Here is a 26,669-nt window from a genome sequence, read left to right as displayed (position 1 = left end):
ATAACTCTGGGATGGAGTTAATCAGACCCTGGCGATTTGAACTCATTGTGCCCAATTTAGATGATCCTTGACCATTTGCATGTCAATCTTGGGCTGCTGTCCTGCTCCTTCAGCTTGTACTACACCTTTGTCAGAAAGGATGTAGTTCTTCTCTGGGAGAAGACTGAGCCAAAGTAGGAGTTGAGCACTTCTGCCTTTTCGTTCTTTGTTCTACCCATATTGAATAGTTGAACTCCCTTCTCTTTTGTCTGTCTTTTGCTTTGGCTTTCTTGTTGTTTTTAGCTCCCTTCACTAGTCTCAGTTTGTTCATCCATCTAGCCTTGCTTATGTCAGCCCTGCAGTTCTTTGCTATATATTCTTATATATACTTGCTTATATTCTTTTGTAGTAGGACCTTCCTTCCACCTCCTATACATGTCCTTTTTTGTTTTCAGAATATCTCTTAGCTTTTTGTGAAGCCACATGGGCTTCCTCTGTTGTCTACTATATGGTGCATCACCTAATTTGGATTGATAGCTTACTCGCATTCACGTTACAGGGGGGTTTTTAGCAAGGGTGTAGTGTGTTGTCAGAAGGAAGTCTCGGTGAGCAGCTTTGCCTGATCTTACCCAGTGGTATACTAGGTACAGCATCAAGGCGTGAAAAAGACCAAATGTATGTAACAGGAGAAATAACTGATCTTCTAATCAGTTAGCAAAAGCCAGGTTACAGGAATGCAAGGACAGAGGGAGTCAGAAATGTACAGGATCATCCATAAGGATCTAGTATCAAAGGTGGGATGCTAGTCATTCTTGGAATTTTTGCTGCTTTCTTTTTATGATCCTGATTGGATGTAAGAATGAAAAATCAGGCTTGTATTGTTGTTAAGCACCAAATGTGGAATATTCTCATCCAACTGATATCTAATGAGCTGCTTGTGTGCAGCATTCCATTGACAACTGAAAGCACTCTTGTTTGCCAAGAAATCTGTCTGACCAACAACGTTATTCTAGCTGTTCTGAATGGAGTCGCACTCCCCTTAGAGGAGCTTGTGGGTGCTCCTTGAACCTTCTTTGTCACTTGAGGTTCCAGTGGCTTCGGTGACATGGAGAGCCCTCTACCAGCTTTGGCTGGTGGCTCAGCTGTACCACTATCTAGACAGAGATACCCTGGCTTCAGTAATCCATGGTCTGGTAATCTATAAAATAGATTACTGCACTGTACGCTAGGCAGGGCTGCCCTTGAAGATTGTTCAGAGGCTACAGCTTGTGCAAAAAGCAGTAACAAAACTAATAATCAGGACCCAAAGGTCTGAATACTGATCCTGGCCTACTTGCATTAGCTGCCTATATGCTTCCAAGCCCAATTCAAGATGCTCTTATAAAGCTCTGTAAGGTTTGGAACCACAATAGTTGACAGAACACTTCTCCCAGTTGTAATCAACTGGGATACTACAATTAACATTCAGAGCTTTCTTCCAGGTGCCTCCTCTGGTTATGACAAAAGCAGAGTCCTCTCAGTGGCACCCACCAGTAATGGAGCAAGCCTCCCACTGAGGCTCTCCCGGTACCAACCTACTATCCTTCCAGTACCAGATTAAGCCTGTTTTCTATCACAAGGCATTCAACAGCTTGAAGTGAAGAGCAGCACAGAAATTCTCTTAAATAAAATAAATAAGAAATAATACTAGATGCATAAAAGGAGCAGGTGATACGCATTCTTCTTACATGCATATGCTCACAGGAAGGTGTACACATAGCCTTAACGTGCCCTTGCATTTGTCCAGACTTGCCATCCATAAAACCATCCCTGATTGAGATGCCTTTACCTCCCTCCATGCCCAGTCCAACTCCTGATGAAACAGAACATTTTACCATAGGGAGGGGAAGGGGAGAGCAAGAGCCCTGTGGTACAGCCACTGATTAGTGTGAGCAAAGAGCCATACCTCAAATTCTCGAATGACAGCATCCAGCTGGGAAGATTTCAGTCGGGCTTCATCCAGCAAAGCCAAATTCTTGTCAAACTTCATGATGAAAGCTGTGTGGTGACAGAACCTTGATTCTCGGGAAAGGAAAACGTCGGCCACTTTCTGATGTTCTTCCCTAAAAAAGGTAAAGGTTTCCCCGTGACATTAAAGTCCAGGCATGTCTGACTCTAGGGGGCAGTGCTCATCTCCGCTTCCTAGCCAAGGGAGCCAGCGCTTGTCCGCAGACAGTCTCTGTGGTCATCTGGCCGGCGTGACTAAACACCAAAGTACATGGAACGCTGTTACCTTCCCACCCAAGTGGTACCTATTTATCTACTTGCATTTATTTATTTATTTATTTATTTATTTATTTATTTATTTATTTAAACATTTTTATGCCGCCCCATTCGCCAAAGCCTCGGGGCGGCTTACAACAATAAATAAAACCAATAAGTTAAAATATACATATAAAATAATCATAATAATTTAAGACACACATTATAAAATAAGCCGCCCTGGCCAGATAAAATTCAGTGCTATTAACATTTAAAATGTTGCTTAAATAAAAAGGTCTTTGCCTGGCGCCGAAAAACAAATAACAAGCATTTGTATGCTTTTGAACTGCAAGGCTGGCAGGAGCTGGGACAGAACAACAGGACTCACCCGGTTGTGTGGATTTGAACTGTTGACCTTTTGATCAACCAGCCCAGCAGCTCAGCGGTTTAACCCACTGCACCACCACATCCCTACAGCCACAGAAAAATGAGCAAAGAAATAGGAAAACTCCTTCAGTCCTATTCCATGCTGCTCACATACATCATTCATTCACACAGCCCTAAACCTTTTCATGACATGACCCAGGGCAAATGGCTCATGAAGAACAGTTTCTGTTTCTGCTGCAGGCATTAAAGTCCTGAAATACACCAGTCTAAACACATGCCACCAACTATATGTGGTGGTCCACATTTGCCAAGGACTACAAAGGGATTATTGCACACATGGCAGAACACAGTGGGCTGGATTCAGATTTAATCTGGATCAGTTCTGCTGGTGGAAGTGAACCTCCCTGCCTCTTCTCCCCTGGGTAGCCCTGAAAGTGCAGTGCAGAGTCAGGAGACCCTGCTGAATGGGGTGAGATGTGGAAGGAAGGAGAGCCACATAAATTGGACGGGGGCATTCTAGGAGGAAAGGCCTTTCTCTAGCGGAAGGCAGAGCAAACCTGGATCCAACTACGGCTGGTTGGCTCCATTTGTCTTGATGTTAAATAGATTCCATTTATTATTTTTTTAAATTCTTTCTGGGTTTTTTTTCTTTAGAAATCTTAATATTTATATACTGCCTTATTTGTTTAAAAGCCATTAAGGCAACGCACCACGATTCAATACAGTAAGACCTGAAAACCATAAAAAACCCAGGCCATTCTAAACAGTAGACTATTAAAGCATTAAAGCAGCTACATAATTTAAAAGGCTGAATTAAAAAGATATGTCTTCACCCCCTTCCTAAAAGTTGAACTAGTGGGGGCCAAGTGTAACTCTTGAGGGAGCACACTGCAGAGTGGAGAATGAGGCATAGGACTTTGCCTGGGCCTGGCAAACTGGGCCGTGCAGGACACGGGGCCCTCAGCAGGGCCACTCTTGCACAGCCTCATATGTGGACTGGATTACAGCAAGGCGGGCAGTCCTTTAGATAGCCAGGCAAATGCAGTTTGGGTGCAGTTGCAAGTGCTTCCTGGAGGTTTGTGGGCCTCCCAGACAGAGTGGGAGGCCCACAGAGGCCGCCTTCACCTCTGCACTCCTTCCGCTGGCTCCGCAGATTTCAGCCATGTAACTGTGGTGCTGCAGAGGGAGAGCCGAGGAGCCAAGGTGCGGCCAGGATTCACTGATCGTGGCACTGCAGCTCTTCCCCACCCCAGAAGGCTCCCAAAATCCCTTTCCTGAAGTTGCTGTTACGAGACGGTTGCTCAGAGACGCAACCAGTGTGGTTCTTCCCATGCTGGCTGCAAGAGCAGAGAGGGTCAGAGCTGAGATCTCCAGATCCAAGGTCAGAGCTCTTTTCTGTGGGACCTAGAAATGTGAAAAATCCTTTTGCTCGCTAGACACTGTCTAGGTTTGCTTAGTCAGGGCTTTAACTACTAAAACCAACACCTTGAATTTGGCCTGGAAAGGAGCTGGTAACGTAACAGTATCATATTTGGGTGAGATTGATAATAAGCAGGCGGGGGAACCTCTGGCTTGTGGGGCTTCCCTGTTGGGCCTGCCAGCATCCCCCAGTTTCCCTTTTTAGATGCACAGCACAGTGAGAAAGGGGCCTCCTGTAGAGGAAGGCAGTGAAATGCCCATGGGGGTGGGGGGAAATCACTTACCAGCTGGTAACCTTTTCTTCCAACTCTCCCAATACTTCTTGGTGCAAATTGTAGATTTCTGGGATCTCTTTCAACCTCTCTTTGAGTTTTGCATCTTCGTCGTCATTGTCATCTTCATCTCCAAGTGCTTTTAGGAGGGCTTCATAGAAATCCTTTGAACACACAATTTAGAATACCATCTGTGGGCTGCTTGCCAAATCCATATCTTTTCCCTACCTCTTCAAAATCTGTGCTTCTGTACTAAAACTCATGTCCTCCTCTTACTGCTACTGTGTCTTTCTCTCCTTTTTTTCTCACTCTTCTTCAACTAAGTTAATGCGACTTCAAACAATAATGTTCTGATGTCATCCGGTCCTGTCATGTGGTGCAAATGAGCCTATGCCAACAGCCTACAAACAGAGGTGTTTGAGGTGGGCCACAATCTTGACAACGAGGCATTTTCATAAGTGCGTCTCCCATATGAAATTGGTGGTACTTCAGAGAGAACTGAACCAGGTCAAACAATGATATGTTGTTGTTTTAACTGGCTCTCACAATGCTACTCACAAAGAGATTTTTTCCACTAAAATAATCCCCCTTTCCTTTTGCCACAATAATGTCTCTCAAAGACTCTGCACCAGCTCCCCTCATTTTATATACCAAATTTCTCTGTCCTTGTATTTAAGACTTTAGCATCAGGTCAGCATTGGGTCAATACACACACACACAGATGCAGGATGTGAACCTCCCTACTAGGGATGGAGGTGTTCCGTATTTCTATTTTAGTATAGTGATTCGGTCAAAGATTTGACTTCCACAAGAAGAAAAGATCTGACCACAAAAGGTCCTGATTCTGCCTGATTTTGGGGAGTTCCACCACAGCTCACCCCATTCAGCAGGGTTCCTGTCACCCTATGAAGCACAGGTACTTGATCCACCAGTGTACTTGATGCAGCTAAAACTCATTATGTGCAGAGTTGCATCCATCCATATAAACGAGCAGATCTAAATTCTATGTAAACCAGTGCCTCCCTTTTAAAATATGTAAATCTTATGCACACCATAGGCCTCTTTTGAGGAAATGGGTAATATCTTTAGTCTTTTAAGTGGTCACCCAAGCAGGGAAGTAAGAATGAAAATCAGAGCATGGAGGGGGAAACAGGACAGGGAGGAAGGGACCTGCGAGCTCAAGACACAACCAGCGTGTGCCAAATCAACCAGCGTGCTCATCTTGCTCTGTACTAGCCCTTTGCATCAGAATACCAACCATGTCTTTGCCCTTCTTACCATAACAAAGCACTCTGGGGCTTGTACAGAGAAGGAGCTGGCTGTGTATTTCAATTGTGCTTGGCCAGTATCCTGCAAAACTAGTCATGGGTATAAATTCTCCTCTTTATTCCCCTGGAGCGGATATGCTTGGAGAGGAGTCTGAGCCAGGCAGCTGGGTGTTCCTTGTTCTGGCCCACATTATGGCTCTTGCAGGCAAAATTTCTTATTTTCTGCCAATCTAATCTTTATGGGAAAAATAACTGGATCTTACATTGTCTACAAAAATAAGTGCACACTGGGGGAACGGGAAGCTCATTTTAAGCTTCTGCTTGCACTGGAGAACCATATGGAATCACTTTAAAAACATTCAGTGCTTTCCTAATCCTGCCTTTGCATCCCAGGAAACCATAGAAGTGTCTGGAGATGTTATTGCACAATAAAGAAAGAGTGAGTGACTGACTGAAGGAGGAAGAGTGGGAGCTGTTAACTGAAGGGCCAGCTCAAGAGAGATGCCTCTGAAAGAGTGGGGTTTGAAAAGTTCCCGTGGTTCCTCGGCAAGGGCAGCTACAGCAGAAGTGGATGTTACAAAGCTTCTGGGTCCCATACAGAAAGATGATCTGTCCTGATCTGACCTTCCTTGGCTGTTTGAATCAGAGTGAGACACACTATTAACTCTTGCAATAGATCAAGCTACCTAGAATATCATACAATACTTTAGTTAATTCCAGGCATATGCTGGTAAGAAACATGAACAGAACTTGGCAGTGGGAGGAGAGGCAAATGCAGCTGACCAGAGGATATCCTTTTTCTTTCATCCTTTCTTCACTCACTTTTTATGATGAAACCACACAACATCACTGTGAAATGGTTGCCTTCCACTATTTGCTGCTTTGTTCTGCCATCCTTTCCCCCACCCTCCAGTCCTGATTTGTGGCAACTGTTTTGCTATGAAGCCCAACTGCAGCATTGCCCTGTTAGGGCTTTTAAATTTAAAGTGCGCACTTCCTGTTTGCAAGTTCTACCTGTTTTTACTGCCTGCTTGGTCAGCATGGCTGGGCTACTATTGCTGAATTACTTCTTAATTTCCCTATTTAATCCCTGTTTGCCCCTTATGAATGTGAGAGGGGTTATATTAAATTGCTAATTTATTTTCATTTATTTGGGGGCGGGTTCCACTATAAAAGAAAGAAAATGAAGAAAAGGAAAAATAGAAAGGAAAAGGGGCATTTAATATCTCCCCATAGGAGACAAATCCTAAGGAACCAAAAAGCAATTAAGTGGCAATTCAACATACTGGACAGGCATATAAGAAAAGGTGCTGACCCTGTGCACAGGAAGGTTTCAGTTAGCTTTAGAAGGTACTTTTGCTGAATGGAATTTGCTGGTGGGTAGCCACAGACCAGGCCTGTGTGACACACTGTGATTCATTGTGAGTTATTTAACCTAGACTAAGCCAGGTACTGCCTTCCGGTACCAAGTTGCCTGTGTTGTCCTCACTTGGGTTATACGAGGGCTGTACAACCCTGTTCTTGTTTAATCCTTGCATAATCCATGTTTGATGGGTTCACATGACACAAGCCCTCCCGAGCAGGGGATGCAAATGGAAACCTCATACAGCGTTAAAGCAGGCTATGGGTTATATGTGGTGGGGGCTGTTTAACCCTACCAAAACCCACACTGGCTAGTCTCACATAACATGGAGACCCCTGAGCAGCTTCATATTCAAAACAGCATATTCAAAACAGCAGCTTCACAGTATTAGGATACCAGGGTCTCCCCAAAGTCTGTTCACTGTGTAGAACCCCTGTGTGCTTCTCTCTATCCTGCATCTTAATTAAAAAAACACACAAGGAAGCTAACAAATTCGTATGCTCCGCAATATATGTTAAAATAGTCACTACAAAAGGATTTCAAGAAGACAAATGAAGCACAGCAGCCATGGCTAAGTGAGCAGCAAAACCTAACAAAACTGCTGGTCAGAAATTAAATTGAAATCCCCACCTCAACCCTATGAATACACAGACACTACCCCCCTTCCCCCGAAATACAACTGTGTTTGCCTGGTGCCTGAATACCGGCAGGGAAAGATCAGAGTGTACTTCCTTGTAATGGAAATTCTACAACATCAGGGGTAAACTCCATATTATCTGCATTAAATGCAAAGTATGTAACTGGTTCTAACTTTTTTTTCTTACTTCTGTGTAAGCACATGGAAGTTCTACCTGGATCAGAGTCACCATGTGTGCATGGCTGGGGTTTAAACCTTCCTACCCAGCCACTTCCTCCCTCAGGGTGGCCCTCTGTGCATGAAAAAAGAGACCCGGCTGGTTTCTGCAAAATCCACTTCCATAAGCACCTGCTCAATCCCCCTTCCCTCATGTCTATTTGTGTGCAAGCATATGCACAGCCACACATTTGGAAATAATTACAATAATATAAATAGAAACACAGCACATTTCCCCATACTGGGGAGGATGGTGATCTGGGTGTCCAGGTGATCACTGTGCTGATGGGTGGTACAGAATGGCCTCGGACCAGAATGGCCTCTTTGAATTCAATCTGCCTTCGAAAACTGTTCTCTGATAGCCCTTCAAATAGAGAACGAGCGCTCCTCTGTAGAGGAGGACACATGATCAGCCTAAGCAGGAGCTTCCTGAGGGTGGTGGGGGACCAGGGCTTGGCAGGTATCCAATGATGCTCAACTCTCCTTACTTTCATTTGAGTCATAACATCTTAGTTCCATGCAGCATCTTTGTATTCAGATGGAGATGCCACTTTGCTGATCTGGGAGTCTTACAAAGTCCAAATGTCAACCTGTAGACTAAAAGTTGAAGGGACTCAGGTGTTCACAGGACCAGGTGAGTCAGGTTCCTCCTGGGTAGTTTCTCCTATCCTAAGTGGGTATGAGCAGTAGTTGTGAGGAAAAGACTTGGCAAATGCCTGCCAGACCAGTTCCAGCGAGCTTCTGCTTGATCCCTCCTTCCCTCCTACTTATTTTATTCATGCATTCATTTTGATTTTTGCATTCCCAGAGGCTCTGAGAATGAGGTGGCTAGATGGAGTCACTGAAGCAGTTGGTGTGAGCTTAAGTGGACTCGGGGATGGTGGAGGACAGGAAGGCCTGAAGGAATATTGTCCATGGGGTCGCGATGGGTCAGACACGACTTCGTGACTAACAACAACAACAACAGCAATGAGGCTCTGGGTAGTTTATGAGAGATTAAAACCAACAATAGTTACAATTTCAACCAAGAACAAGCATATTAGAAAAAACAAAACCTAAGATACCAAGATACATCTTTAACTCCCCCATGAAGGTAGCAATCTGGGATATGCCCAGCCGCCCCCTGAGATCAGCGGGAGAGGCCCTCCTCCGGGAGCCCTCAGTGAAGGAAATTAGGAGGGTGGCTACTCGGAGGAGGGCTTTCTCAGCGGTGGCGCCTAAGTTATGGAATGCGCTCCCCAGAGAGGTCCGCCTGGCGCCGTCGTTATTTGTTTTTCGGCGCCAGGCGAAGACCTTTTTATTTAAGCAGCATTTTAAATGTTAATATTATTGAATTTTATTCGGCCAGGGCGGCTTATTTTATTTTACTGTATATATTTTAATTGTTATTGTTTTAATGTATTTTGTATTTTATTTGATGTTGTAAGCCGCCCCGAGTCCTCGGCAAGGGGCGGCATAGAAATGTTTTAATAAAATAAATAATAAATAAAATTATCTGATGTATCTCCCCTGGCAGTTTAGGGGCAACCACTGAGAAAGTTCTCTGGGTAGTAGACATTCATCTTACAGATAAGCTTCAGAAGGTCACCCCCAGAGGACCTTAAGAGGTTAGGCAGAATATATGGGCAAAGGCACTCCAGAAGGTATTTTGCATGTGAGTCATGAAGGGCTTTAAAGCTAAGTGCCACCACCTTGTACTGAGTCCGAAAATGCAGCCAGTGTGGAAATTTTAGACTCGGTGATAAATGATCTGTCTATGAGGATCCGGAGACCAACCTGGCTGTCATATTTTGTACATCTCACTCCTCAAGTGGGAAACTGCAGAAGCAGTAAGAAGCCCATCTGATTGGCACTTGCAGGAGCTCCTGCAAACACAAACAGAGTGCATGGTTCCTTCCCCAGGGAAATCCTATTTTAATCTCCAATCCATAACTGGAGATAATAAAGGATTCCCCTGAGTGCAACTCTACTGTGAGGGGGGAAGTGTGCAAGGGATAAGATCACACTGGGAGCTGGGATGGCCTGTCAAGAAATCATCCCAGGTCAGAGATACAAAGAGGACTTCTTTCCCCCATCCTTGGCAAGTCCCCAAGAGCACCCAGGCCATGGGGCAGGGCTTGAGCAGAGGAAGGGGGCAGGGCCCCATGAGGGTGCTGGGACCTCTACAGGCTGCATCAGGTGGTCCAGGATTCACTGTCCCTGTTGTAGACAATCCTAGGCTAAAGGGACGAATTGCCTGAACCGATACAAGGCAAGTTACCACATACATGCACAGTTGCAAGGAAACAACAATGTATTCTCACTCATGAAAAGAAAACTGGATACCCTGCAAGCCCGAGTATTTCTTAGGTATCAAACCTTAGTATGATTCAAGATGGTTAAATGCTTATTTAACGTCCATCAAGCTTTTTTGCTTGAAGCAGGATTTTAATGCCCCAACATTTTCCATAAATTCTGATTGGAATTTGTGCTTTTGCAAACAATTCCATAAGGCAGCATTTCCCAACTTTGACCATTCTGGCTGGGTGTGATGGGAGCTGTTATCTGACAGATGTGGAAGACACTAGGTTACATAGAAACATAGAAACAGAGTGAGTCAGAAGGGGCCTCCTGGGCCATCTGGTCTGACCCCCGGATCCAGCCGGCTCTTCTCACAACATGCCCACCATGTGCATGTCCAGCCTGTCTTTGAACACCTGCACCGATGGGGCCTCAACGACCTCTCGTGGAAGCCCATTCCACACCCTCGGGGTCCTGACTGTCAGGAAGTGCTTCCTGGCATCCAAATGGAACCTTGGCTCCCTGAGGTTTGCTCTGTGGGAGCGCGTCCTGCCTTCCTCTGGAGGGAAGAAGGTTAGCTTAAGGAGTAAGTGCAATATAGAATATCAGTGGATAAGTTGGTGGAAGAGAATGAAGCTGTTTTTAAGAATCTTCTGAAAGCTGAGATTCAGCAGAGTTAATAGAAATAGCAGAACCCACATCCTTGTAACCATTTCCCATTTACTGTATGTAGTATGACAAAACATATTGTGAAACAAAGGGAATATGGCCATATATCTCATCCAAAGATGCTATAAATCTTACATTTAGCTAGCAATATAAATTAGGTTTGTCAGGCTGCAAAATAAAAAACTCCTGGTTTCAGTGAGTGATTCCAAAGTGTGCGGGTGCTTTCAGAAACCACAGTTCCTATTCCTAGCAAGTGCAAAGCTCAAAGTAAAAGCCAAGCTTCTCCAGGATAACAGTTTTACTGCCACAAAATTACTGTAGTGGGTGAATTGCCCAAACAGTAGCCACTTTTCCTTCTTTCTTAAGAAATATATACATCAACATCAACTTGGTGCACTTGACTTTGCCACGCTTCCTGCTGCCAGTCTTACAAGCAATCATGGAGAACTACAAAAATATTTCAACAATCACTTCTGATCTTTTTATCTCAGATTAGCCAGACCTGTTATTTGATATCCCATGAGACAGAGGTCATGAAAGCACTCTTTTTATTTTATAATGTGCTTTTTAAAATTAAACTTTTCTATTGTATCATGTTGTATTTTCTGGCCTTAATTATTGTGAACTAAACAGAAAGGTTTGGCTACCGGATGGCATAGCGATGTAATAACTAACTAAAGTAACACTGTCCTGAAATAATCCCCCTGCACCTTTTGCATGGATCATTATCCCCCACAACAGCATGTGTTGTGCTGTTTTGAGGGAAGTGCGTAGAGAAATCATGAGTGATATTTGGAGGTGGGTAGGTTTATCCTAGTTTAGTTCAGGGGTGGGCAGCATGCAGTCCATGGGCTACACACAGCCCCCACTGCCCCCTCCCATGCCTCAAACGTAATAAAAAAGCAAAATGGCACTACTTGGAGGCAGGACGCGTGCCAATGGAGCAAAGCTCAGGGAGCCAAGGTTCCCTTTGGATGCCAGGAAGCACTTCCTGACAGTCAGGACCCCGAGGGTGCGGAATGGGCTTCCACAGGAGGTCACTGAGGCCCCATCGGTGCGGGTGTTCAAGGATAGGCTGGACGTGCACATGGTGGGCATGTCGTGAGTGGAGCCGGCTGGAGCCAGGGGTCAGACTAGATGGACCGGGAGACCCCTTCTGACTCGCTCTGTTTCCATGTTACTTGGCAGCCATGGAGCACTGAAAGGATTCTCATTGCATTTCCAACCATTTTGTCCTCCTGGACACTCGCTTTCCCATGCCACCACATCTCAGCTCCATCTTCCTTCTCAGAGCCTCAGATTCATTTGCCCACACTGCTGCTTCCTTTTTAACTTCATTGTCTTTGATGACCCAGTATTGTGTTGTACTTAATGAGCATTAAGCACTATTAAACAAATTATGAGGATTGTTACAAGGAATTGAAATGGCAATGTGGACAAATGAGGCCAACAGCTGATAGAAGAGAGGAGAAGGAAGAGAAACGAAATCTTGCTGGAAAAGAAACATAATCAAAACAGGGATGCAATCACAAGTGGAAAATGTTATTGAAGATGGAAGCAGTCTGTCTTTTTTCTGTCTACACATGCACAGGGTGTGCACATGCACAGTAATGAGCACTGAATAGGGCAAGTAGCTTCGGCTCATTCACCTCATCTTGTTTTGCAGTCCATTTCATTAGATCAGCAGCCTTCCCATCCAGTGTCCTCCACACGCATTCAGACTGTGATTCCCATTCTATCCCATTTCCCCGAAAGTACTTGTAGTCCAACACGTATGGATGGAACCAGGATAGGGAAAGCCATATGTGCTTATAACCACCATGTGAAAGGGGCTGGTTGCATCATTCTTGGCCTCTTGAGTGAGAACAAACACAAAAGAGCAGGAGCACTAGGTGCCGTCCTGTTGGAGGCACTTCATCATTTCGTAGGAAAGGTGTGGGGATCAAATGTCTGAATGTTTCCCCACAGCAGCTTAATAGTGCCACCATTTCCACTTTGTTCAGAGAATCCAGAGCAGATTCAGATCATTGCACTGTCTCTGCTCTTGTAATTGGCTGGGGGCCAAAGGCCTTCCAAACTCCTCTTGACAACACAGCCACAAGCCAGTAAACACTTTCTACTAGTGCCTCTTGGCCCAGCACATGCTTCTACAATTGCTTCTGGCATCCAAGCATACTAATGAATGGCTAGAAATTTTGAAGTTGACGCGGTAGAGTGTAGCCCCCTTGCAATGCGCACATCTGATTCGTTTAACCTCTGCACAACAGACACTCCAGTGAGACTTTTTTATAAATAGTGTGGGCCTTCATCATAATGCATGTGTCAAAAGGTACTGACTGCAATCTTAGTTGTACATTCATCGATTGCTCTTGATTTATTTCTCTGAATTTACTCCACTTTCCCCACTGCCAGCCAATAAAGCAATGACATAGTTCTGCAAAAATAACTTCACAGTACTAAATATGACTATAAAGTAACAAAAAAGTCCAGTTTTACTTTCTCTGATATCACCTGCAAATTAAATTAATCATTAATTGCCTTGATTAGTGTGTGTATATAATTACTTCTCAGAGAAATGATTTAATTCCAGTAGTCTGGGTATAGCCTTGCCATGATTAATTCCCTAAAACTGAAGCCTAATAGTAATCAGGTTAAGCATCCATTTAAAAAAAATTATGTGTTGCCTAACGTGCTAAAGGCTAAGGAAAACATTAATCAACAGTAAAGCACTTTTGCAGCCTCAATAATACCAATCAATCACAACACCTGAAAGGCCTCCAAATTCATCATCTGAAAAACACAGCTCAGACAAGAAAAGAATAAAAATACAAAGACATAAACAAGTTTTTTAGTCCACATAATTTCCTGCTTAAAACAGAGGAAGAGCTAGTGTTATTATGATATATTTTAAATGGCTCATGAACACAACCCAAAGTGCAAGTCCCTGGCACTATTTTTGTCTTTAAAATTTACAGCTGTTATTTTACATTTATAGAGTTCAGTCATGGGGATAAATATGACATGACCCCTACCAAACCAAGAGAATTTGAATGCCAGTCTTTTGCAGCACTCTTTCTCCCACACACATAAAAGTGGAAGCATTTATTAGTCAAAGGCTGACATGTCCCCGGCTTCTAAGCCCCATCCTCAACCTGAAATGGAGTAGAATGAAGATGGATTATAGGTTGTTCCACTTCCTTCTAAACCTTCCTGGCCTGGGGACATGGTTCTTCCATTAACCTCTGGCTCTGAGGATGTCATTCCCACCATGTCTCCTGGTCCCCAGACATGCAGGAACACAAGACTGCAAAGGCAGCCATGCAGACTTTTGGAATTCACATCCAGCTGGGATGGAGCCACTGGAAGAGCAAACTCTGCCAGACATTTTGAGGCCTCTATTGACTGCAGTCCTTTACTGAGACAACATCTTTTCCAGCTCGGCTAACAGCACACTGAGAGCTATCCACGGTCCTGACTGAACCTGTGAAGACAAGCAGTGGACTGGCTTGACCTGTTCTGACTTCCCATAAAAACATAGAAACTGAGCAAGTCAGAAGGGGCCTCCCGGGCCATCTACTCTGACCCCTGGCTCCAGCTGGCTCCGCTCATGACATGCCTACCATGCGCATGTCCCATGGACTGACTGCCTTTTACCTGACACTTAACTAACCCTGTCTCAAAATGTCCTAACTCCCTCAACCTGTTCTACTAATTTACATCACCAAGATACATCTGACATAGTCTGTCTCTTCAAGTTCCAGGCCCTGTTAACCAGGACAATAGCTGCATCTGACATAGTTAAGAGGGATATGAGCATCATGTCGGCACATTTCCCCATTCCCTGTAATATTCTGGCATCCTCAGAAGAAATTGGAAACGTTCACTTCCATTTTAAATTAACCACAGTCTAGCATTATGTACAAACCTTCAAGTGCAGTTATTCTTATCTATGGTTGCTTGGAATAAGCCGGCTTCATATACCAAGGACTGAAGTTGGCTCATTTCAGTATGACTAACCACTTGCTGGCTGGTGAATCCTAGGAGCTTCAGAACGTTGTTTGTTCAAACATGCACAATTGCAGCCTAACTGTCCCAGCATTTAAAATAGTTCCAGTCTGAGCATGACTAAATCTGGATCTGGCCCTATAATGAATTAAAATTAAACTGTACCAGTTTATCCATATCCATTAAAACTAACTCCAAGAAGGTCTAAAAGGATTTCTGGGAAATGATCTGACTCAGATTTTGGTAACTCATCAAAAGAAGGAAGTGCTATAAGTGGACAGTTACCAAAAAACCTTCCTGATTAGCTTTTGGAATATGTACTTGGTACACTGATTCAACAACCAATACAGCGTGTTTAGCATTATGGGCTGTAGGAAAGGCGTCCTAGTCAAAGCTGGCCAAGGCCTATTTGCTTCTTTTCCTGCAAGTGACTCTGGGCTATCAATGTCTTTTCTGCAGTTCAATAAGAGGCACAACTAGGCTACTTTGCATTGCACAGTACAGCAATGTCTTTAAACCTTGCTTTTCTTGCTTTTCCAGCAGAAGAGGTAGATTCTTACACAGCATGTTGTTGTTGTTGTTTTGCTATCCTCCAACTGCTGGGCAGAATCTAGGTCATGGATCCTAACCTCAGTGTGTGCACACACACACACACACAGACCCTGCCACCTCCCCCCCCCACACACACACACTAGCTTAAGCACGGGATAAATGTAGAATGCATATTCCAAGTACTAGCTCTTTGCTAAATACTTGGCCACAGGCCAAGTAGGGCTGGCACACAGTGTGTGTGTGTGCATGTACACTTAGCAGAGGGATGTTAAGCAGTTCAACAGCCATTTTGGCTTCCTGTTCACTCTTGTAAAGATGCATAAAAAGTTCTTTTCCCACCTGCTGGTAAGGAAAAAGTGAAGAAACAGAAGAATAAATGAATCAGCCAATTGAAACGGAAAACAGCTCATTGTTCTCAGATGCTATATGCCTCTGAGCTTTTGTCAAGTGCTTTGGGCACCATAACGTTCAAAGTAGTCCTTTCATTTAGCTAGACTTCTCCCATTCATTGAAGGATTTCATTAGCTAAACAAGCACTTGATTAGTCCAACAGAACTTTCAACACTGTCCAAGAAATCCCAGGCAGAAGAAAGTACGCTTTGGCTCCTCACTCACCATCTCTCCCAAGAATTTCCAGTTAATTATTACTGGTGCAAAACTCATTACATTAGCAACACATATCACATTGTATGAAAGCATTACTTTCAGTCTTCATGATTTAGAGTCTGTCTCCCTTTTGTATTTCAGGTAAACTATTTATGTACCGTGCCCATAATTATGACAGGTAGTTTGTGAGGGAGGAAGGGAGGGGAGCAAGAAGAGTTTATGGTAGTGCTAGGGCAGTAGTTTTCAGTGGATAATGTTCAACTGAAATTGTGGATGATGGGAAACAGCAGCAAAAGTGGGGGAGGGGTGGAAAGGATCCAGCAATGCTGGACAGCTGGAAAGATAAATTTATGGACAGCTTAAAAACTCTAAGCTCCAGCAAGTGTAATTCTCCCAGTGAGTGCCAACTGTCTGGGGCAAGGGGCTGCCCCACAGCAGCAAATGGGGTATAAAATGTGTCTCGCATCCTACTAAACTTTCCTGGATAAAAAAATATATGGATAGCAAAATTATTTGTTGGGTAGGGAAGTCTATCCATAATGCCTGAAGACATTGCTTGCAGGCTTCAGTGTCTACATTAGTTCAACTTAAGGATGTGTTTTAGAAACAAATTAACTCTGAGGTGCATGCCCCTAGTATCCTCTTAGTAGGCATGTCAAGTTTCAGGTGACTAGGTTTCAGGGTCTTGACACTACAGCACTGACCAAAACACATGTTGTTATACAAAACCGGTAGGAACACACAGCAGATTTTCAGTATATGGGACAAAGAAATCAAATTCCACAAAGCAAGCGCAAAGAGCTCTTATGCAATGCAATGCTCAAACCAAGTTTCATGGGGTCAGATGGAAAAGGGTGTGCAGATTTGAGCATTTGGGATATTCAGCAGTAGAAGTACTGCCTTGAGGGAAGACATCTGGTCTGCCTGCCACGATGGCAATAGCAGAGCAATCATTGCGCAAAATCAAGAAAGGCACAAATAATTCTAATATCCTCTGTACAATGGAGGCTTATTGAAATAATTCCTAATAATTACATCACCCACTACATCAGGAACAACATTATCAGCAGCTAAATAAGGAGTACAGTAGGGCATAAATGTGCATTCACTGTTACTGATTTCAACAACTTGATCGGACACAGTTTATTTTCTTGGGCATCAAATCCTGCTGGCATCAAAGAGTAATTTTTGTAATTACATGCTTCTAGAAAAAATATATTTTAAGGCTACAGCTTTTTAAAGTTTAGCTTCAGAGTGGAATTAAGTTACTAAATGCAAAGAAATTCTGATTTGTTTTTCAGTTAATTCAAACCCCTCATCCCACCCCCAGAAACTGTAATTTATTATATCCCAGAGAACACCATCAGTATTGATAGACTCAAGGGATTAACAGAACCACTAATCATTTTGCTTAGTTCCCTACAATTGCATCAAACTTGCAAGACAAAAATTCTTAGATGATTTTACAAGGAAGATTTCTAGAACAAGGAAGTATATTCCATTACCTAACTTAAATCTACTTTACTAGAATTTGCAGTTGAGATGTAGTCTCCAAGATGCACTTTAATATTAGGGCATACAAAAGCTCATTTAGGCAGAATAAAGGTTTGCTTTAAGGAAAAATTCTCATCTAAGTTTACAAACATTCATTTGGTATAATCCAAAGAAATAACTTACTAACTTGCAGAAAGTCTACTCATTACTAGTGATCCTGCAAGTTCTCTTTGCATTGTTAGCTCCATGGTGGACTGTGTATACTTCATGCTGTACTCATATATATCTGTTCAGTCCCTAAGAGGATCTTCAGAGGCTCCCTTCCAGGTGTCCGGGCCAAATCAAATGGGGCAATTAGCAACGAAGGAAAGGGCCTTTTCAGAGGCAGCACACAAACTGTAGAACACCCTTCCCATATAGGCTCACTTGGTACCTGTGATATTTTAGAGCCAGGTGAGGACTTAAAAAAAAATCCAAGGATTTTAGACCTTTAGTGTTTCTTGTTTTAAATGAGTTACAGTATGTTTAGATGATTACACTACTGATTGCCTTTTATATTGTATGTGTATACTTTTAAAAGTTTTCTATTATGTGTTATACTATTAGTTTATTTCAGAGGCTTAACCGTTTATGAACCACCCGTAGAGCACTGGTATTGGAGAGCATAGGAATAAAAAATGAATGGAGGGATGAATGGATGGATGGATGGATGGATGAATGGCAGGGTGAACAAGCCACATACAAACTTGTGCTTAGTGTTCTCTCAAAGGCAACACTGCCCAGTTCTGCCCACAGTTTGTTGGTGTTCTGCTATCCAAACTGGATGCACAGCAGCTACACTTCTAGATTATCATCACACATTATTTTTGAGCCACACCAGCTGATACAAAGTTTGAGCTCACACAATGCTTCCGCTCTTTCAGTTGAATAGCAGAGTGGGTGTATGGAAATGTCATCATTTTGGCAATCAGTCAAACTATTAAGGGCTCTGCTGGAAGGCCAAGCTGATTCTGTTGTGCTGAATGGCATGGAGATCTGCAAGGGCAGGGGCAGAGAGAGAAAGAAGTGCTGCTGAGGTTTTAGGAAAATAAGAGGGGTTTTCTTCTGCTAAATCAGGGGTGTGGTGTGCTTTTTGTTCTATTTATTGACCTGCAAGGGAAGACACAAAGTATTTAAAAATAGCATCCCCCACCCCAAAGTCCTGTATTGGCAAGGAGAGTGATAATGAAACAGAAATAAGTTTGTCCAAGCATGCACAAACCTTTCCTGCAAGAAACCTCCATTCTCCTTTGCAAGGTCAAAAGGCTGACTACTGTGCCTAATTCTGACACAGATACTCCTGCTGAAATGCTGACAGGAGAAGGTGCCCAAAGCCAAGGGGTGTGGGTGGGGTGGGAGTTGGCTCCAGTCGCCTGCTTTTAATAGCAGCCGGGCACTGCGAAATGTAGCAGAGGAGGCTTTCCAGCCACGTTATCTCTCTGCATAACATTGCATTCTTCATTCTGGTCCTCTTCATGAGAGGAAAGGGCCTTTGACAAGAGGAAGGGACCTTCATGGAAGGAAGGCTCTGCTGCTCAGTTGTGCACTGCCCACTGCCAGCTTCCCCCACACCACTGCTCTTGACTTGTAACATTTTCCGGGGGCTGGAGAATTTGCCCTGGAAGGAGGCATGGAGGAACCCCACTTCTGCCAGCACAGTCGATCCAGCACCCATCCGGATCGATCTCTCTCGGTCTCGGTCTCTCTCCTATCAACAGCTCTGGCATTGATTATGGAAATTCTTTGAGCAAATGGCAGCAACTCCGACAGCTGAACTTATGCAGATGGAAGAAGCAATGTGTGAACAATCTAGTTTAGGGGTGGGAACCCAGTGGATCTCCTCACCTCTGCTCCCTGGGCTCTGGCCTTCTTTCTCTCTGACTTCAGCCCACCTCACACCAAACGCCTGCAGGGGTGTCTGGCAGAAAGTGAGCGAGCAAATACGTGATGCCAGTTTGCACACACACTGCCTGCTCCCCTGCTGGGCACGTGGGGTTCTCCTTCCACACACAAGACTTACGGGCTTGGTGTAATCTGAATAAAGAATTATGTATTTTGTGTACTTTATGCAAAGAACGACATATTTTGCATTCTTTGTACAAAGAAGTTGCTAGCATTCCCAAGCATTTGTGGATCGGATTTCAGCTTGGCTCACTTCCTGGCTAAGGGTGAACAAAGGAAACAAGTCCAGCGAGAGCAACAGAGCCTGCTCTTGGCATCCCTAGATGGAAGCAAGAAAACAGAGCTATATGAGTAAATGTATATATGAAAAAGCCAACTAGAGCGGCAATATCCACCAAACACCGTTTTGCAAATCCTCTAATGACTGACCCAAAGCACTTCTCTTGATTGCTTCAGGTGTAACAGACTCCTCACAAGAATACAGGCAGCTCTGCCCATCTATCACTGGTGTCCTCTCCCTACTGCTATGGTAAGAATTGGTAATTCTGTATACTTAATAATCACAGGCCCAAACTAATTTCCCTTTTGTCTTTAGTGAAACCGATGTGCTATCTCTAGGACTGATATTGTTTTACTTGAGCAGGGCTTTTTTGGTAATGTTATAGTGGCCTTTTTAGGTATTTTAAGTTGTTCTATAACATGAGTGGCTTTGAATTCACTACATGAAGAAAAGAGAAAGAGAAGGATTTGTTAGCAAATAAAAAGTACAATTAAAAAGCTGATACTAGGGAAAAATAATAAAAATACAAAACCAGATGAAAAGTATGGTTTATGAAAAGTATATGAAAAGTAAGCAATAGTTCCTTGCCTATGAGGAAGCACAGGAATGTTAGCATTTTGGACACTGGACGAAGAACCATGCATTTCATTTTTATCTGCTTATATTTTCTAGCCATGTCTGCAGCACTTCAATAGCTGTCCAAGCTGGATTTTTCTATAATTAGCCTATGGGTGCAATTTTCAGTAGAATTGTGTTACTCTTTTTAATGTGGCTTTACCAGTGGTCTAGGTTTACTTCTAGCTGGAAAGCAATCCATACTTCCTTACAGAAGAATTGCTAAACCTTTGCAAATGCATTTGTTTACTATTAGGCAATTAGGCATAAAGCAGAAGTGTGGGGTTCAACTGACAGATTAAAGGCAACAAAGGCTCAGGGGAGAAGGGTGGCATTTTCCATTTTTTACTGCCCATGGGAACTTTCACTGAGTGAGGATAGCATCATTTTCCTTGTCCATCTGGAACCAGGATGCAATTCCAACAAGCAGAAAGTTAATGCTGGAATTGCCATTTGAGGATATCACACAGCTGTTGTGGCCACTACCTTCAGCTGGACACCTGAATGCAGCACAAAGAGCAATGTAACTTTCACACGGAGGCTGATATCTCACTTCCTCATACCATTTTCCTCTCCTCTGAGAGCTACCCTGGCTTTCTGGTGACATCTTTGCCCATATCATACAAAGAATGCATGGTCTCAGAAGAAGGCAGAAGGGCAAGAGGCCACGCCATGAGCCAGACCTGCCGGGTGTACAAGTTCCTTGCCGTTCGCGGCCTCCTTGCAAGCCCTCAGGCAGCCCCTCTGATCTTTCCATTCATTTCGCTAACTCACTGCCTGTGTAGGTCTGGGGGATGCATGAGTTTGGCAAGTCTGTCAGGAAAGGCACGAAATGCATCCCTTTAGCATATTAGTGAGAAGACTGGAAGAAGTACATGGACACCAAGAAAAATGAAAGAGAAACTAGCACCAAGTTCCTGACACGTGAACTTCCAAACAACACGTATTTCTACTCTTTTGAGCTGAATGGCGTTTGATCAGCCTCGTATCACAGTGGGATTCTTCTGTATCAGATGAGGCAGAAGTGAAGGAAGCATGCACTGAGCAAGCTCCACCAAAAGGACTCTCACCACAACTGGTAGGGACTGTTTGGGTAGAACAGCTAAAAAGATAATGGGTGAGGAAGTTCAGGACACAAGGAGTGGCCCCAGCACACTCCATAGCTAAATGCTTTCCGCTCCAAACACCAACACTTTAGGTTGACCTCACAGGGAGCTTCTCACAACGACTTGGCAATAGTTGCTTCCCATCTGACCTTGCCAGGCAATGTTCTTCAGATTATGTTCCTAATAAGAAATGATTTGCATGTGCTCATTTAGTCAAGAGGCATCTTCCTTAAATATAATCAGAAAACCACCTTCAATGAGGACCCTGTGTGTTTAAACATAGTGCAATCCTAAATAAGTTTACTCAGAAGAAAGTCTCATTGAAGTCAGTGGGTTTACCACCTAGTAAGTGCACTTCGTTCTGCAGCCTTAACTGGTGTATTTATCAGTTAATGATGAGCTATCTGATACTGCAGTTTTTGCTTTGCTTCCCTGCACATGTTATTCCTGTTGCTGAAAGAAATGACAAATTATCTTCTATGAAGGAATGAGAAATGTGTTTGGCTCCACAAGAGACTTGCACGAACTGCAAGCTCCAGGATCCAAGTGGGAGTTGAAAAAGTCAGAAGTCAGTTGAGTGGATTACTCACTCACACAAAATATTTTTGTTTGCACTCAGACAGAGAGACGATTTGCAGAAGCCATGCCATGCTGAAAAAAATCAGCTCTACAAAAATATCCTTCCTTCTTATCCAAAAGTTAGAATGGACATCAACTATTCATATGGTAGACCATTCAGTGACTTTGCTGTCTCCAACCTTAAATGGCTTTCATGAAAGCTATTCTTCTCAGATGAGCCTTCCCGAAGTGTGAGACTGCAGTTCTCAGTATTCCAGGCCCATGTGCTGGCTGGGAATGTTGGGAACTGCAGCCCAAAACATTCAGGGGGTGTCATATTGGAGAAGGCTGCCTTCCACAAATTCTCCTGGCAAGATGTGTGGCCAACGGTCCATTCCCACTGATGAATTGCTCCAGACTTCTGGCACATGCCGAGGAAGATAGCTTTTATCACAAGACAGATTTCTCTGCAACGGCTCAGTGAGCATTTCCACTTGACAAGCCACTCCTGACAGAGTTCACCTCAGCCTCCACAGTGCCTTTTCTGTCTCCTAAATTATAGCTAAGTAAGAGGGCAATTAGGTTTCAGCAATTAAAATGATTTACTCACCATATGTAACAGCCGGAGCATCTCCACATACCTGTGAAAAAGAGACACAGTTTTATTAAATTGCCAACCAACTGCGCTGAATGAATCAATGTGGAATGTGTCGCTCGGCCTGCGAGATAACAGCAAAGCACATTCTTCGGCTGATGGACTCACACTTTCTCTGAAGACACAAGTTCCTGGGCGATGAGATGGGCTCTGGAGTGTCCTTCTTTCTGTTCAAAACAAACAAAGCAAAGACTCAAAAGTGTTCCAAGGCTACGCGGTAGAAATCATGAAGGAGCAAAGAATGCTCTCACTCTGCCTCCTCCGGTTTAGATCCTGTCGTTTAGAATGGTCAAGGTATTATCGCTAGTATTTCGTATAAACCTCAGAAAAGAAAATCTGCAGGCAAAGTACAAATGCAGAACAAATCCAAGGCCAATCAATTAAATAATAAAATCCTAAACACCCCTAAAAACCTGGCGAAAGAAGAAATATTGAGCACAAAGCGTAGTCAGCAATGTCACGTGAGTGCTAATAAAAAATATGCAACGCAGGCATAAGAGATCTCTAATGCAATGCCAGCTATGTTAGCTGGTGGAGCAGATTTTCTGGAGAATCATGTTGCACCAACAAACTCTACTGGAGTTGTCCAAGAGTTTCTTTATTTATCGTATTCATAGACCAAAGTTACCAATGAGCTTTCCTGAAAGGAAACCTCTCAATGACCCTGAGAGCTATTGAAGGGCCCAAAGTTGCCATGGAGTTACTCAGTGTCTAGGTGAGTAGGACGTAGAACCTGTATCTCTTGGGTTCCAGTCCAACTATTCTCCGAACTGGCTCTCAGAGCTCCTTTTGCCTGTTCAACAAAATTTGTGTGAATACTCCTGTTGCAATGGATGCTGCCCAAATTTTTTTACACACACACAGAGGTAAAATTAACTTAGAGCTAAAAACCTTCCAACAACCATCAACTGCAGAGACATCAGTAATAGGAATCTTTGTGATTATTACATGATCTGTAAAAGCTTTTAAAATCCCATTAATTTTGAATGAATGGTGCCAAAAGGACAAAAAAGTGGATGCTGGGGAGACCTCTCTAATGGAAACATTCTGCAGCTGGGGGCACACTGCAAAGGAGGCAATTCCACTCACTGCTAGTCCCCACAGATCAGACTGAGAAGGTGCTCAGAGGAACTTAGACCATGGGCAGGAAGAGGCTCCAAGTCATGCGGAACTTAATAGGGAGCCTTGACCTGGGCCTGAGCATGAACTGAAGCCAGTAGAGTCAGAAGACTGGCTTAACATGTTTATAATACCAAGTCTTGGTCAAAACTGTCACTGCCATATTCTGCCCCATCTGAAGTTTACAAACCATCTTTGAGACAGTCTCATGCACAACACATCACAGTTTTCCACATGGAAAGATTCCAGCTATGGACCAGTGGGAAGGCCAGTCTTAAACATTCAATCCTACAAGCCCATGTCCTGACATTGTTGTGCCATGCAACAGATGCAAGCTACCCTAAACCCTGTCAGACAGCAGGACAGACAGCCTCTTTCAGCCACCTAATGCAAAAAGTTGGCTTGGTGGTCATCTTTTCCCAGTCGTGGCAAGCATGGCCAAGAGGGTGTCCCACTGAAGGAATACTGCAGAAATAATGAAGAAGTTTGTATAAATCACCCTTAAATGTATTCATCCTTGGCCACTGAAGGCCATGGTGTATTTGAAAAGTAACTACCTTGTTCTAGATACAGTAGATACGTATCAAGAACACATCTTTTGATGGGGCCCAAGAAGCTCTGTGGTTGTGCTTGGGCATGTGCCCTCTGCACACTGAATGTTAGCGGATCCTGTGGTGGAACCCAAGGATTGGGGTAGAGTTCATGTACAATGCCCAACCCATTTCCCTGACTTTCAGTGACCCCTGAAATCTATTTGTAAATATCTGATCTGTGGCACAAGACTTGTTTTAGACAATTCAAAACTAGCCATGGTAAATGCTGTCTTCTATTATGGAATTTGATAATGAAAGGATACCAAATATGAAATGAAGACCAATGAAAGGAAGATTAATGAAACAAAGACCAGACATGAGATGGACTGAATCCATAGAGGACGCCGTAGCCTTGAACTTGGAAGAGCTGAATGGAGCTGTCATGGACAAGACATTTTGGAGGGCTTTCCTTCATGGGGTCACCATAAGTCAGAGATGACTTGACAGCACATACCGCAATGACATGATGGGAGAGTCAATTATGTAGACCTTCGGTTGGATGTTCCTTTTGATGGCAACATCCCAATGCTCTTCCAAAGGAACTTGGCTCTCCTTCCCTCCCACTATTACACATTGCTGAATGCTCTACTGAGCCCTCCATAGTCTGCATGCAAAAAAATGCCCCTGCTCCTAAAGAGGGTATTGATAGTCGGCCTGTTCTAACTGTTGATAACCTGTCGATAACGACACAGCAGCGGCACAGCATGAAAAGTCAGGCCCGATCCTATATATTTATGCAGTGCGAACAAGAGTCAGGATGCGTCTGTTCCCCCATGCAGAGATTTAGGCACAGCCCTGTTCATGATTAGGAAGAAGAAAGGCCAACACAGGGCTGCCTCCTTTGCTTCCACGTCCTGTGGGCAGGAGGCAGTGCCCTACAGCATGGCAGTGCCAGGAGAAATGTGTGAGGAATCCAGTTCACAGGAGATGGGAATCTGCCAGATTTCCTTTGCTTGGCTCCCTGGACTTCAGCCTGCATGCTCCCTGTCCTAGGACCACCTCAACCTGACTGTTTGCATGGGCATCCCGCAGGAAGTGAGTCCAGGCAGGAGAACATGCTGCCCTCACGTCCTCTGTGCCAGCAAAGTTTTGCTTCTGCGCATACAACTTGTGGGCTTTGCATACTCTGCACAAAGAATTGTGTATTGTGCACGAAAAGGCTGCTAGCTTTCACGAGCATTTGCAGACTTGATCTCAGCCCAGCTTGCTTCCTGGCCAGCCCTGAAAGAAGTCCAGCAAGCGAAAAAGAGCCAGAATGCATCCCCAGGTGCCAGTAACTTACACTAAAAACACGTTAACACATTTGTCTGTAAATAGCACAAGTGGGGACAAAAAGAGAACAGACACAGGGTGCTGGAAATTAGGAAGAGTCAGCTCATGTGTGCCACTTAAAACTGAAGAACTCCAGTTAGTTGTCGGCATTCTCTATGTTTTTGACATTTACTTAAACACAGATATCAGTAAAGGGAATATGCAGCCTAGATTAGTTTTGTGATCTGTTAAGTGATGTAACATTTCCTGTAACCACAAATGATAAAACTGTGGCAATGTCATCCAAATGTCAAGGAACCGTGCTTAAAAAGCCCTAAAAAGTGAACTAGGCTTAGTTCATAAACTAGAATGCACAAACACACATTAAATCAGATAGAGCAGACCTGGTCAAATGAGCAGGACTTAATATTGAATGCAACCCTCTGAATAAGAGAGAGGGAGAGAACATGCATATACATCAATGCACGTAACAGTGGCAGGAAGACCCGCAAATGCACGCTGGCCACTCGGCACGTCCTCCATGGATGGGCTGGGCTCAAATATGCCAAAGAGCAGCACATATTTCACCACTGACCAAGGCTCCCTCTCCCATCTTGTATACAGTTTGTCGCAGTCAGTAATTCTGCTCGTGATTAATTTGTCTTGTGGCAAAAGTCAAAACACTGGGACCCCCTGTGTCACATGGCCTGTCTAGGGCGAGTTCAGAGACCATGTCTCTCTCTAGGCGTTGCCCCGTCTTGTGTTGTTAATTGCTGTTTGTTTAACCAGGAAATGAACTCCGAGATTGACGACAGTGTCCGGAGACAGACTTCTGGGAACAGAGAGATGCAGGGAGTGGAGATCCTTCCACTGTTAGGTTCCTAACTCTGAACCCCAGGTGCCCCCGAAATACGAAGACCTACCGCTTCATTTTAGCGACCCCTGCCAGGGGTGCTTGAGCCAGCTGGTGAGTGAGCGCTTTGTACCCTTCCTCCCCAGACTCCTGCTTCCCAGTAGCAGCAAAGACTCCAGTCCCTGCTGTTCAGCCTGAACTTCGCTGAGGGGAGCCATGGATCTCACAGACACCCCGGCTCCTTGCCTAGTCAAGTCCCCATTGCCTTTAATAGCTTTATCTTCCTCAACATCTAAGGGCCTTTCCAGAT

General features: G+C 44.0%; 1 protein-coding gene across 5 annotated transcripts in view; it reads right to left on the bottom strand.

Annotated features, from left to right (window-relative positions):
- Positions 1 to 26,669, bottom strand: part of FGD5 (FYVE, RhoGEF and PH domain containing 5) — a 169,360-nt gene that overhangs the window by 51,617 nt on the left and 91,074 nt on the right. For all 5 annotated transcript variants that reach the window (XM_044451607.1, XM_044451605.1, XM_044451608.1 and 2 more), the window contains exons 4-7: positions 22,652 to 22,710; positions 22,499 to 22,529; positions 4,311 to 4,462; positions 1,925 to 2,081 (exon numbers count right to left, since the gene is read on the bottom strand). In XM_044451607.1, the coding sequence (XP_044307542.1) occupies positions 1,925 to 2,081; positions 4,311 to 4,462; positions 22,499 to 22,529; positions 22,652 to 22,710 (399 nt within the window). The remainder of the gene's footprint in view (positions 1 to 1,924; positions 2,082 to 4,310; positions 4,463 to 22,498; positions 22,530 to 22,651; positions 22,711 to 26,669) is intronic.

The sequence above is a fragment of the Varanus komodoensis genome, unplaced genomic scaffold (assembly GCF_004798865.1).
Source record: "Varanus komodoensis strain SLA01 unplaced genomic scaffold, ASM479886v1 scaffold6_2, whole genome shotgun sequence".
In the NCBI taxonomy this organism is placed as follows: Eukaryota; Metazoa; Chordata; class Lepidosauria; order Squamata; family Varanidae; genus Varanus; species Varanus komodoensis.
This window is presented reverse-complemented; position numbering and strand designations above follow the sequence as displayed.